At 21.3% G+C, this 15,484-nt stretch overlaps 1 protein-coding gene across 4 annotated transcripts in view; it reads right to left on the bottom strand.

Moving 5' to 3' along the window:
- Positions 1-11,505, bottom strand: part of LOC105365882 (uncharacterized) — a 44,336-nt gene extending 32,831 nt beyond the window's left edge. For 3 of the 4 annotated variants that reach the window (XM_011504145.1, XM_011504146.1, XM_011504148.1), the window contains exons 1-2: positions 11,334-11,505; positions 9,478-9,794 (exon numbers count right to left, since the gene is read on the bottom strand). In XM_011504145.1, coding sequence (XP_011502447.1) covers positions 9,478-9,675 — 198 coding nt within the window. In that variant the 5' untranslated portion in view covers positions 9,676-9,794; positions 11,334-11,505. Of the gene's footprint in view, positions 1-9,477; positions 9,795-11,333 lie in introns of those variants that run through there. The other variant, XM_011504149.1, reaches the window with a different exon arrangement.
- Between the last annotated feature and the right edge of the window lie 3,979 nt (positions 11,506-15,484).

Raw genomic sequence — 15,484 nt, 5'->3', positions numbered from 1 at the left:
ATGTACAATACTGGTAGAGCTTATATTTTATTTTATATACTAACAACTTATTTTTAAAACTGTAAAATAGCTGTTCTTCGATTATATTTTTTAAATCATCAGTTCTACAATAACCGCTTAGATTTCTTTTAAATATTTTGTTTTTTTTTATTTAAAATCTGTTCCTTGTTTATAACGCACAATCTATAAATAATCAAACTTTTATCAGAATTGAAAATTAATTTTAAAAAATCAAATAAAACATTTCTATTAAATAACTAGAGCAATGATAAATTATACACCAATATTGAATAATGTAAAATGGTGACCAATTTATAGCTTATACTATATAAAGATCTGCAACGCCAAAATCCGTTTCTTTTAAATTTATTAAATATGAAATAGATCGAATTTATTACTATTTTATTTTATGACTACTGAATGTATGAATTATAAAAAATGTTTTTTATTTGTAATTCCTACATAAAACATATTTTTATATTTATAATAAAAACGAATATAATAAATATTGCAGATCTTATTTACAGTAAATGATTTAATAAAATAAATATTTCATGAAATTTTGAAAGTAAAAATAAATAAATTTGCGTAAAAAATTATTCAATAAAGTAAATTACTCAACTTCTAAAACATTCTAATTATTTATAAATATTTTATATATATATTTTTGTATTAAATTATTACAATAAAATATTGTATAATTTAAAATTATTATATTAACTTTAAAAATGCTGATAATTATAACATTATATCATTATTATTCAAGTTTATTATAAAAGTTAACTGTACATGCATGACATGTAAATATGATATATAGAGTTTTATAAAATGACTATTGCTTCTTTTTATTATTTTTTCATTAATAAATACTACAAAATTAGAATATTTCAATAACAAGTGTTTCATAAATATATATTTAGTATTTACATATTACTTTCAATTAATATTTTAAAAATTTTACCACAAATATACTTATTAAAAAATTTTATAGTAGTGAATAATTTTATTGTAAAAAAGCACATATAACTAATTTTCAACTCAATGAATCTACTTAGATTTTTTCAAGATTTAGATTTAGTTTTTTTTTATATAGTTTCTTCATTTCTTTTTTTTATTAATTCAATGCTATTATAGCTTAATAATATTTTAATTAACAAACATTTTAAAAAGATTTGTCTTTATATTTATACTATACAGAATATTAATAGTTCTTTTTATGAAAATATTCTAATTATTTATCATTCACAGAATATATCATATCAACTTGTTTGTACTTTAAGTAAATGTACTAACTACAGTTTATGAGTTGTTCGTACAAATTTCACTCATAATTAATTTAGATTTAAAAAATTAAATTTGATTTTAGTGTGAAACTTACTTTTTTTTCTTTAATTTTAACTTTTTGGTTTGATAATTTTTGTAATGGTGTGGTAGCTTCATTTAATTAAATTAAGGTTCAAAGTATACTCAAAATGAAATACAATTTTATTTTTCTCCATTACTAAATATTTGTTAACTTTATTTACTAAATATTAAAAAAACTATTTTATTATATCGAATTCCAATAGAGAACTATGTATATATATTTCAATATTTTCTTTAAATATTGGAAAACATTAAGATCAAATTCAGAGAAAACCAAAACTATTGGAGATTGCTAAGTAATGATATTAATTCTATAAAAATATTAATATAACACCTGTAAATTAACTTAACTTTCTTATAATTTCTCACCTATAAATAAATAAAAAATCAAGTAAATGAGACAAAACATGATACAGCAATACACTCGACATGTCATTGCAACTAAGCATAGAAGAAAAAATGAAATGAAAAGAAACAATATACATTAAAAATGAGATGCAATTCTAAAATTTGAAAAAGTATTCTAAAATTTGAAAAATGTATTAATTTCATACTCTAACCTCTCATGAAATGAAGAAAATTAAGTTAAATGTATTTTATTTAATAAAGTGTCTCTTTATTTTTTATGGCTTATTTTAAAATATAGATTCTATTCATTTTACTTAATAAATAATTGTTTACTTAATTCATATGAATATAATCAAAAAGTTTTTTTTTTAAAGAAAAATAAATTTGATAAAATTAAATAAATTCTGTTACAGAAAAACTATAAAAAATTACATGAAAAATGAATCAGGGTATAGAAAATTAATAACAGAAAGGTTACAAAGAAACGGTTTGAAGATGAACAGAATGAGATAAGAGAAATAAACTTTCATAATATGTATACAAAATACGGAATATATATAAATGTAGTAAAATAGGACAATGGAATTCAAAAAATTAAAACTCGTGTTAAGTTTGCAATAAGAAGATTGAAAGGAAAAAGTCAAAAATCTTTTTATCTCAAGAAATGAATAATTTAATGATTGAACAAATTTCATAATTTCTATCTCAAAGTATAAAAAAGCAAGTGTAATTTATAGTTTCCAGATAACCGCAGACAATTAATAAATATATATTTTGATGTGTACATATATATATAAATGAATATTCTTCACTTTAATTATGTTAATTCTTTCACTAACAAACAGAAATGTCTATAACTCATTTTTTTCTTTTTTCTTTTATTACATATATATAAAACAAAAGTAAATAAAAGAACAAAATATAAACTATACTATAAAAATAGGGCAAAAAAGATAACAAATCCAAATAAAAATTGAATATAAAGATTTGGCAAATGTAGACTAAATAAGATTATCTCTTTGTTTCTTTACTTTATCAACTTTTGTAATAATTCCATATTATTTCTCTACTCCATTAAATTTTAGTGTATTGTACTAAAATTAGATTCTTGAAATAAACAATGTTTTACGTACAACTACAATTGTTGTTATACGATTATCATTATTAATAATCATTCATCAATTGATGGCGGAATAACAACGTAATTATCAATGATGAAGAATAACGAAGAAGCAAGACAATGGAGAATTTTTACATAAAAAGAGGGTGGTATTGATATTTTCATAAGAAATGATGTATACTATTCAACAACGGATCAATACAATGACGATGAAAAATACAATAGAGCTGCAAAAAGTCCTGGATCTCATTCTAGGAGCAACTAAAAAATTTAGTGAAATTTTTTTGATAAAAACAAAACTTTAAATTATTATATAGACGCTAAAGGAAGAAGATAGTATAGATCAACTACTGAATAGAGATACATTTTTTTTTAGTTTTACAGAAATATAATTACATACATATTTTACAGTAATACGAAGACACATTCAAGAGGAAAATTACTATAATAGCGTTTATGAATAACGAGCCTTAAAATGCTGATGAAAAAATGTAGAACAAAAGAAGTAATTATTGTGTGATATATGTTATTAACAGTAGAATATTTTGCACAATCTTTTATTTAAATTTATTATAAATAGTATTCAAGATAATATTTATTACCAAGTAGCTGTAGTATTTATAAAGTGCAAATTGGCTTGTTTAGCAAGAAGAACAGATCAAAAAATAGTGAACCGACGGGCTGAGTATTATCGAATTTGAGTAGAAGGAACAATGCTCGGCAAGAAAATGAGACATGGTTCAAAGCGAATATGAAAAAAATTGCCCAATAAATAACTATTTAGCTCAAAATCGAAAGAAATATCACGGTAGCTTTGAAGATAAATCTAGAAGAAGTCGATGGATACATGGAGGAATGATTACTTGATGGTATAATGGTCTAAATTTGTTAACCAACCATTATATATGTAATTATTTATGTAATTAAATATTAATTTAATAGTTTAAAGCAACCATTCAATCAATACTTACTACGAACTAGATTAATAAAATAACATTATTCTGTGTAAGGATAATAGTTTTTGCAGGTATTTTTTTACTTATTGTAGTGTTTATTAAAAGAAAGTATTTATGTAAATTATTATTTAAGAATTAATTAATATTTAATAAATAATAAACGATATAGTTAATCTATGATACATCAATAGGATTATACCAAATAAAAAATGTTAATATAAATTATAATGTTATATAAATAAATATCATTATAAAATCTCTAAATCAGTAAATATCAACAAACTGCTTAAAACGTCCTTTTTTTATCAGTTGGGCATCATCGGTTTTATAATGAAAATGAAAATCAAAGAATTAGTTATTGTCAAAGAAAACAATAGAGTTTCACATGTATTGTATTGGAACTAATTGTATAGCTACACTCAGGTACTTTCATATTCATTAAGCCAATAAACATCCGTATATTAAATGTGACTATATACCTCTAACTTTAATGAGGCATATCTTAGCTATTTATAACGGCTTGACATCAATACCTTAGTAGATACAATCAATATTAGATGGCCAACTGATGACAATCGATTAAGTTAATTATTATTTACGACATATATTCAAATCAAATAATTTATTTCTCACAATATCTATATATATTGCAGAGTAATTAAAAAATGTTTTAATAAAAAAATTGAATTTTTAATTATAAGAGCCATTTATTAATGAATAGTAAAAATTAGTTTTAAATGATTAAATGATAAAATATATAAAATATAAAATATTTTAAATTTATTCATTTCAAATGAAAAACATAAAAAGTTTCATATGGATATAATTGCTATTATATAATAATTAGAAAATATTAAGAAAAAAATTAACTATTTAATATTAGATTTTATGGAAGGTATAATTTTTAAAATAATCAAAAAATAAAATAATGCTTGGTTTAGTTAATTTTTTAATATAAAATTTATTATTATTTCTTATATCACCAAAAAATATATATAAATTATATAAGTATAGTTTATAATGTTATTTATTGAATGTATATCTGTAAATTTGTATTATAAAAATGTTATACACACAAAACTAGACTATACAAATACATTCATAATTTTAAACATTATCCTGCATTTAAAATGATTAAATTAATATTTTTATACGATTTAAAACATGTTTTAAAATTCTATAATATATTTTAATTCATTCATTTTGATGTTAATAAGTAAATCAGAACCTTTATATTATTATAAATTATGATTAATATTAAGTTAATTTATTCATATTTTAATATGTTAAATAATATATAATAAATTACTTAATATATATACTTGTATATGTCTTCCTTTTAATGTAAATACTATCGTTAAACTATATAACTTATTAGAAAAACTAGTCAATTTTCTATCATTTTCATGCAATAATTTTTAATATAATAGAAAAATACAGTTGTAATGGTAAATTTTGAATTTAAATTGAAATAATTATTATAAAAATATAAAATCTATCTTGTTTTACTATCTTGTTTTCAATAGTATATATTCCAGTTTTTTTTAATTAATTATTGAAATAATTTTTTTTTTTCAAGTAAAATTTGATAAATTGATATTCTGAATATATTTATACAACGTTAGAGGATTGTAATCATGTGCAGTTATATTGATAATGTTATATCTACACAGATTGTATATTTATAATATAAATTGATGCTACAAACACAATATCATGCCTCATATAAGTAGATATTATGTCACCTTTAAGCAACAATTTTAAAATATATATATTTGTTTTTAACATTTTACAAGTGCTGATATATATTTAAGTGTTTAATTTATTTTTTTTTATTAGTTTTAATTTTTCATCATAATTCTTATATGTATATATTGTTCATTCACGTTTTACTTGAAAGATGCGCAACACCTCACTAATTAAAATAATTATTTTCTTCTTATTATAGCTTCATATTACAATTTTTAAGAGTGTTAGTATATAGATAAAAATTTTAATTCATAGTCAATATTTTTGTTTACATAAACTGATCTTTTATCTTTTAAATATATTGAGTGGAATTCATAGTTGTTCAATTCTATTGCAAATCAATAGTGCATCTATCTAAAGTTCTGTTCAATGATACTGGCTGTATAACTGCATTCATTATTATTATGTTTACTTCCTGAAAGTGCTTTGTCAATATTTATGCTTTGATTTTGAAAGTGATTTCGTTGTTTACAAGATAATTCGGAAATATTTTATCAATTCTGAAAATTGCTATATTTTCGTCATATTTTATCGATTAGATAACCCTAGAAATTTTATAGCTTTGTGTTAGGAATGATTAATTTTGTTATCTATATAAAAGTCTAAAAACTCGACATCATTATCGATACAATTTTAGTGTACTTTAAATTGAGTTTTTGAATTGGCCAGAATCTCACTTTATATATACCCATTGTTATAAATATTGTTAACCATCTTTTTGAAAATTTTGTTGAAAAGACTTTAGTCAAGAATCAATAAATCAGATATTAAATAAATCGTTTAGTACAATTTTGACTAGAAAATTATTCGTTTAACTGATACAGATTTCATTGTTTCTATTCCTCTTTATTACACTATCATAGCGTTGTAGTATCATTGAAAACAAAACATACTCAAGGCTCTTCATGTCATAGGAACAAGCTCTTCTCTTCCTCCTCTGATTAATGATGAATTATAAACTTGAAAGGTTTTCTTTCTATACTCTCCCCGTATAATACATCCACTATTATTTCCATTCAAACCAATGAATAAAAAGTTGATGTACTTATGATATAGAGTCTATTTTATCAACTTCATATTATAATTAATTCTGTATGCTCTTCAAAGGAGATCAAATAATCATTTTTTACATATTCAGCCAACTCATAATGCACTTTGAATGTACACTTGAATATTCGCTCTTATCATATTAATCAATTATTTATTCATAAAATAATTTAAACAAAATTTAATTATGAATCCAGATAGATAATTTTTAATTATCTGTCTTATTTTTCTTAATGGTTGAAAAAATTAAAATCTTTTGATGTATTCTTTTTTTTCAAATGTATATATTTACATGAAAAAAGGCAATTCACTTCCTACCTAAACGTGATACGAGTTAAGTTATTTGTAATATTTTAGTAATATGTTTATATTTCAAATATCTACTATAAATTGTTAATTAATATTTCATTTGTATTTAATTTTTAATAATTATATGATAAATTATCAAAAAAGCTATTAATTTATATATATTATGATACATCGTTAAGTTAAAATTTAGCATTAATTAAGGTTTTTATTTGAAATATTAATTTCGTAAACCTATTTTTATTTTAGTTAATTTGAAATTAAATATATGCGAAATATTATTATATTGAAGATTGAATAAAAGAATCTACAAATATTGGATGTTTGACAAGCCTAATCATTGGTTATATTAAATGTATTATATAGTGTATTACAGTTACAATAAATATAGAACGATAGAGTATTATTTGTTTGTAATAGTTATTATTTGTTACTTATAGATTTGTCGCATTCATGTTTAGTTTAGTATCAAACAAATTACATTTTGATAATATTATAATAATTATCAAAAAAGATAATAAATAATATTGAAATAAAGTACAACTGAAATTTACAACTGAAATTAACTTTAAATATATTAGTTAATTTATATATAGTTCTAATTAAATATTTTAAGAAAGACTATTAGAACAATCGTAAACATATCTATCATATCTCTGTAAATTGACAACTGAACGTTATCTACTAATTCATGCTTTATCATGTTGAAGTTATAATTTGTTTAAAATGGTTTAATAATCTACTTTATTTAGCGTAAAAGCATGTTCAAATTTTTTTATTTAATTTTGTAGTTAAGTGGATGATAAAAATTGATAATGATTAAGATTAATAAGTATAAAATATGACGAAACATTAAAGATATTACAAAAAGCAAATATCATTAGCTTACATTTTCTCGCTTCGTTCTATTGTATTATTTTTATCATTTACTGTTATCTGTTCTGTCAAACTGATCTTTAACTGGTGTTCACTAATGCTTATTTAACTTTTATTTATTAATCTTTAAGGTATTAAAATACTGTTGAGAGTATACAAAATATTATTGAGAATAATTTGAAAGAAACATCTATTTTAGAGTAAACCTTGTTGAATTTGTCTGTGAATATTCCCTATAAATGAATTTATCTCTAGGTTATTCATTATATATATTTTGTTAATAATGATCATCAAAAGTGTTATAAAATTAGCAATGGAAGACCTTTTAATGTTATACATTAATATAACGTTTTTATTATGCACTTACAAACAGAATAGCCGTATGTTTTTACATTAGAGGTTTTCATAATAAATGATCAATCTTTAATTCTCATTAAAAAAAAAAATTAATTGGATGTACAACATATTGAATTTTTATTTAAACGCAGTTATAGATTTTAAAGATTCAATTTTTTACGTTGACCAAATTTCAACAGTTTTAAAAAAATTTTAAATCTCTAATTTTAAATGATTTGTTTAAACTCTGAGATTCTAATATTTTTTGAAATTCTAACATTAATAACTTTATTATTACCTACGATTTTTTTATTAGTATTTACCTATAATGACAAAACCTTATTATTCCTTGCATTTTATAATATGAGCTGATTATTACGATAAGTAAGATCATTAATATATTTTGATTATTAATTATTATTAATTCATAAGATACTAATTTACATTAATTATTGAACTTTAAATATTCTACTAAGAGTATTGACTTTTATTAAATACTATAACAAATTATGTATTACAATATTTAAATACATTAATCATTGTAAAAAAACTGAATTCAATTACTAAGATTTATTAAAATTAAAATACTTACGTTGCTCATAGTAAATTTAAGTTAGAGATTAAGTTGAAGCGTATATAAAATTTTTATAACAATAAATTTTAATATTTAAATTTATAAAAACTATATTAGCGATTTCCACATAGAAATATTTTGGTTATTAAACTACGTTGAATACAGGAATCTAAATCTAATCAAAATGATACAAAAACTAATTTTGTATTATAAACGCGATTAAGATCAAATAAATATATAAAGTTAATAGTTAGAAGTTCTTAGCCGCAATATGTTAAGTAAATTATATTAGTCAAAGGGAAACTTCTGTGTTTAATTCCCTTTCATCAAATTCCATGAATTGCTGACTTATTAAAATGAGTGTATTGAAGGTTATCATTTTTTACTATTATACTTTTTGTTTACTAATTCTTATTACAATAATTAACGTAACTATCAATAACAGAAAATTTTCTCCTATAAACGTGGTTTATAAAATTATAGTTAATAACAAGATTCAATTTAACGCAAGTCAAATATATTAAATATTATTGTCTATTTTTTAATTACTATCATCTGCATAATTAACATTAGATATTACGAAAATTTTTAAACGTGTTCTGTTTAGTAAGTAAGTAAAATTAATTTTGTTAATAAAGTAAATCATATTAAATCAATGATAAGCAAAAAATTTAAAATAAATAGAAAGCATAAAAAATTAAAATGTAAATTATTGCAATTGTATTTATAAAATGTAATATCAATTTTATCATTTACAAAAGCTCTTAAAAGTTTAAAGCGCATAAAGAAATAGGACTCACCTTGTGTGCTCTGAGGGTTTTACCCTCACAGGCAAGAGTAACATCGCAGTAGGCCTGACGCTCGAGTAGCTGTGAGAACATAGTCTGTAGGTTGCTGTGATGATATTTCCATCGTAAGCAATATTGCTGAGGAAACATTTTGCTAGTGTTGACTGTTGGTGGGGTTACTAGGCCCGAACCACTACCTTGCTGCAGCATAAGCGCTTCGGCAGCCGCCAAGGCTCATGTAGTAATTTCTTAGTTGAAAAAACCTGCCCGTCACCACTGGCACGTCTTCCGTCTCCGCCGTCGGGGCAGACGACGACGAAGACGTCGATCTGTAAGCCAAGAACCACCTTGGGTTTAATTTTTTATTTTGAGATTATTTAAACTGTTATAAAATTGTTTAAGAAATTAGTTTGTTATATAATATTTAGTTTTTATTAAATAATAATAAACATTATATATTTTGTTTGTTTTGTTAAATATTTTTACGTTTTAACCTAAGTTGTGTATATGTTGATATTAGATTTTAATATTGAATTTCTACCTTCATTGATTTAAAATTGAAATGTTTAAAAACTAATAATACCTCGAAATGCGATATACTGAAAACAGTAGGAAAAATTTTTAATTTATATTGAATTAATTTTATTCTAAAAAGATAATAAATATAAATAAATATTTATGTCAACTAAAATACATTTAAATTTATTTGTTTCATTTATATATCACAAATATATGTTCGCGAATAAATTAAAAAATAAAAGTGCACGATATAAGTTAATAAATATTCAACTATAATTAATTACATTGTTTTACATGTACAGATAAAAATATATTGTTTATTTTTTTAAATAAATGAGATTACAAATTTGAATCTTTAAAACTAAAATAAATAAGATCTAATTAAAATTAACTATAATATATCTATACATTTTTATAATATCAAAATCTATCTTAAAATCTATTGCAAAAGATACATGATATAAGTCACATTTATTTGAACATAAGAGAAACTCCTATATAACATGGTAACGTTTCAAGTTTGCATATTTTTTTAAAAGATAACTACATTTATATTTAAAATTTATATTTATAATTTCAAATAAACTATGAATTTCTTGTTTAAAAAATTTACAACATATGAATCAATGACATAAATAATAAAACATATATAATAACATACAACATATATAAGCATATTTAATAAAACAAATAAATAAATGAGAAAATTCATTGTTTAGAAAGAAGTTGTATAACATTTTTGTGTTAGAATTTAAAATTTTATTTTTTACAAACATTGTTGAAAATAATAACTTTAATTAAACAATAAATTAAAAAATTGTAAGAAAGATTCTAGTTTTGAAAAGCTCAAGAAATTGATAATCTAAAAAAGGAACCAACTAATTATAGAATTAAACTAATTTTGAGAAAATTTCAAATATTGAAATGATGAAGTGATGAATAATGTTTTTTTAGTAATTGAATTATTAATTTGTATTCGTATATATTTAAATTCATTGTCGTATTAATTTTCTATGTAAAATTAAGCGAAGCAAGTATAATTAGTTAAGTGTCTAATATTAGTGTTGAATACGCAAAGTCAAAATGATATTTATCATCCATGTTTCCATCGCTTCTATAATCTATGTAATACATATCCTATCATATAATAAATGAGTAAAGAGTATTATTATTTTATTCTACGGCTGCTTTTCATTTCACGGAAATCTTCATTTCGCTTTGATGTAGTAGAATACTATTTAGTTTTTCATTTAATTTTAAATACAAGTTAGTTCAAATATTTAAAAATAGTAAATATAGGCTATAGAAAGCGGAAGAAAAATATATTCTATGATGTAAAAGAAAAATACCTAAATCTTCGGCTTCGTGGCGCTGCTCGTTGGTAATTGACTCTGCACCTTGTTAATAGACTGCAACTTTCTTTGCCTTTTTTTACTCTTGGTTTAAATACCTTTATTGACAATTAGAAATGATCCACTTAGCGTCTGCTATTATTGCTGCACTATTAAGACTGTGAACTTAACTCTGTTTCCTGTAAAAATTGAACAAAAATCAGCTACTTATTTTATTTGAACAATTAGATTAACACTTACAAATATGTACATTTCAAAATAAACTAGTGAGATATTTGCCAAGCTTTCTGATAATATTATAAAAGTTTATATACAAGTATATAATAGTGAAATGAGAAAAGAGTCAAAAATGAGTATTTCATCTACCTAGATTTTTGCTTATTACTACATTAGAAATCCGATATTTTTTAATATATGAAACAGGATATAATTAATTTGTTTTCATATTTCCAATGGTTAATTTTAATTGTAGTATATCTATTACACAGTAACTTTTTGGACTAGAAATAGACTTTAAAGAGTAAAAAATTGATATATAAAATACTAAGAAATATAAAAATGCCTAAAAATGAATAAGAAACATATAACATGGGAGATCACCTGTAAAAAAGGAAAAAGGAAAGAGGGAGAGAGAAAAAGAGAGAAAATAATAATAGAGATTAGTCTTTATATTTTTATATTATAAAGATAAGTTTATATAATGATAAGTATTAAAATTTATTAGTTATAACTAATTATGTATTTTATTGATTATAAGCAACGTAAACAAGTTCGCAAAAAGCCAATCAAAATCTATATAAAAAAACTTAAATATTCTTATGTATTTCATTTACTCTATTTTTACGACTTCTAAAATCAACCTAAAAATTAATTTGATTTAATATTCACATTATCTTTTCTAATAACTTAACAGGTAACTAAATGCACAATAAAAAATAATAAACTTATGCATAGTAATATTTTCTCATTGTACAAATAACGTTGGCTGATTTATTCTGAAAGCTAATATATATATATATTTATATATACAATAATTTAACTGTTATGTTACACAAATTAAGTTTATCTAAAACTGAGATTTTATGATGTTCTTCCCTTTAAGTTTGGAAATGTTTTGTTTTTAAAATTTATTTTATCAAAATGTTTAAATTTATTATTTGTTACATATATTTTTAAAATCAATTATTTATCAGTAAAAATAATGCCATTTATTTAAATTATTTTGATAAGATAATGTATAAAATATATTAAATTACTGTATGTAATAAAAAGTTATATATTTCTTTTTTGAACATAGATCATTAATGAAGATAATAAATATTCAGTATATCATTTTTACTAGTTATGTTCAATAAAAATTCAATAAAATAATTTGTACATTATTCTATATATATACATATGTTTGCATTTATTTATATTTATTTGAGTAAATTTTTTAATTTAAGTAATTCGTTAGGTTAACCGATTAATTATTTAGTAAAAACTCATTTGTTCAAAGTATATACATAGCAGGTTTTAAAATACCTACTGTAAAAGAAAAAGATTCTTATACTTCTAGCATCGGGTTTCTTCCAATGCTAATTGGAAAACGAATTTGTTTGGTTAATCGATAATTTCCTTCATTCAACTACTTAAACATTGCAATACATTAACAATTGACTTATAAGAATTATTTTCACATAATCAAAATGGACAAGAACCATAAAAGCAAAATGAATATGTAATTAGTTTATCAAACTATGTTTAAAGGAAATGTAATTTAAAGATATGGACAAAATTTAATGCTTGTACCTAAACCAAAAAAAAAATTATTTATTTATATTTGAAAATATGAGCTATACTTTATTAGAAATAAAAAAATAGTATTTATTTTATATTTCATAAGTAAATAATAGTACATAAAATATCGTTCGTCTTTAAATAACCAACCATTGTTTATATTCAATGGATGAATTGTAATACTAAGATCAAGAAAATAATAAATCAATTAAATAGTATCTTCTTGATTGTATTAAAATATTTTTTTTTTACTATTGTTATTAATATCATTGTTAATAAGTAAGTATTTATAAGTATAACTTCATAATAAATTCAATTGTTATTACATTATGTTTAGGTATATATTAACAGATTCTAAATATTTTTCAAAGTATAATTGCAACTATATACAACTGCTTCAATTTATTTGTTGGATCCGTTATTTGTATTAACTAGGTCATGAGATGGTCCATCTTTTGAACCTTTTATTAATACTTTTAATTTTTGTGTCAATTTGAATATCAACTATATTATTTTATCATACAATTTCAATATTTACGTCTGATACTCTTCTACTTATTATTCTTAAGTATTATGTACTATTTTTTACTGACAAACACATGATTAGCAGTACCCTTATAGTATGCGAGTTTGATTTGGATTCTTATTTCTTTTATCGGTAATGAGACACAATTATTGATCAAGAATCATAATTATTGATGCTTGTTAAAATATGAAAAAAATCGATGAAAATTGAAAAATTGTAAATTTTGAGTTTCGATCATTATTATGCACCTATCAAATTCTCTATTTTCTCTATTCATGTGTGATATTCATATATCAATGAAAATAGACAAATATTTAAAAATATTATACGATATTTTATACGAAGCAATATTACTATACGAAGCAGTATATTATAAGTTAAAATTATGCAAAATCTATCTAGCGTAATATGAAAAACGAAAAGGTTCAATTAAAATTTTTAAAACCTGTGTAATTATATTTATACAAAAAAATTTATGTCTATTAAATTTAAAAAATTTTAATTTAACATTTTTATTTTGGTTTCTAATCAAATGTAATTATTATAGCTACTTAATATTATTGCTGTACTTAAATGTTAATAAATTATTGATGGCTATACAGCAGGTTTACCCATTGTATGATATTGCTCTGATTTTCTTCTGATTTTACAATATTAAATATTATTAATTTTAATAGTTCTTCTTAAAATTAATAATAATTTGCTGTAATTATAATATGTAAAGCATACCTGCAACCAAAATATTATTGTTAGGAATGTCATAAAGGAAAGAGGTGCGTCTGATTGAATGATATCGAGCTTCTAAAAGATTATTGCTTAATCATAATATTCTTCTATAATTTTTTGATTTGTCAATATTAATGGAATTTCAAGAAGATTAAACTTTTAATATAAAAATACTACTGTTAGTAATACTATTATTGATATTTTTAAAACCTTAATCGTAGTTAAATGATCATAGATTCCAAAACAAAATTAAATATAACCAATCTTTTAACAATCTTTTAATACTCTTTATTGTATCTAGAAAAGGTAAAGTTGACCTTGTTTTACAGAAAACAGTTTTTTAACGGAAACTTCATTTTTTTAACTGATTGATTACTCGATTTTTACGATTATTAACTTTTAAATCCTATGAATATGTTTAAATAGAAAAGTGAGCTAGTATAAAGTGATTGAATTTTTATAATTGCCTGAGAATCTACTTATAACTGCTCTATTTATTATTTTGTTTATAACACTTATTTTTAAGAAGATACTCGTTAAATGTAATAAGTTACTTTTTTAACATTTTAACTTTTAGTGAATATCTAGAATCCTATAATTTGGGACTACTTAGAATCTAATATCTATAATATTTAAATATCTTATAAACTTTTTATTTTGTATACAATTAAAAAAATGATATATTTACATGCATTTTTTAATATTTTGAAAGGTTTCTATATGGAAAGATTGATTAATGAAAACTAAGATGTATGTTCTACATTAATAATAATCCTAATATATTTACATCAAATACTGCAACTAGATTTTTAGTTTATATTATACAATGTAAGATTTGCTAATAAATATATAATAACTTATGTGTTTGACAAATTAAAATATTATATATATATATATATATATATATATATTAGAGAGAGAGAGGGAGCGAGAGAAGGTTGAATGAGGTATACATGAGAAACGACAAAAGTTGTAGAAATAGTGATATTGACATTGATAGTGCAGAAAATAGAAAGCAAAACATAAAATACTTTTTTAATATAAAAACAGAAAAATACTAATTTTTCTCATTAATCTCATTTTTAATTGATGAATTTAATACAGTGATATATTATAA

This window comes from Ceratosolen solmsi, unplaced genomic scaffold (genome assembly GCF_000503995.2).
Source record: "Ceratosolen solmsi marchali unplaced genomic scaffold, CerSol_1.0 scaffold19, whole genome shotgun sequence".
Taxonomy (NCBI): Eukaryota; Metazoa; Arthropoda; class Insecta; order Hymenoptera; family Agaonidae; genus Ceratosolen; species Ceratosolen solmsi.
The sequence above is the reverse complement of the archived record's forward strand: the minus strand, read 5'-3'. Positions and strand labels throughout refer to the sequence as shown.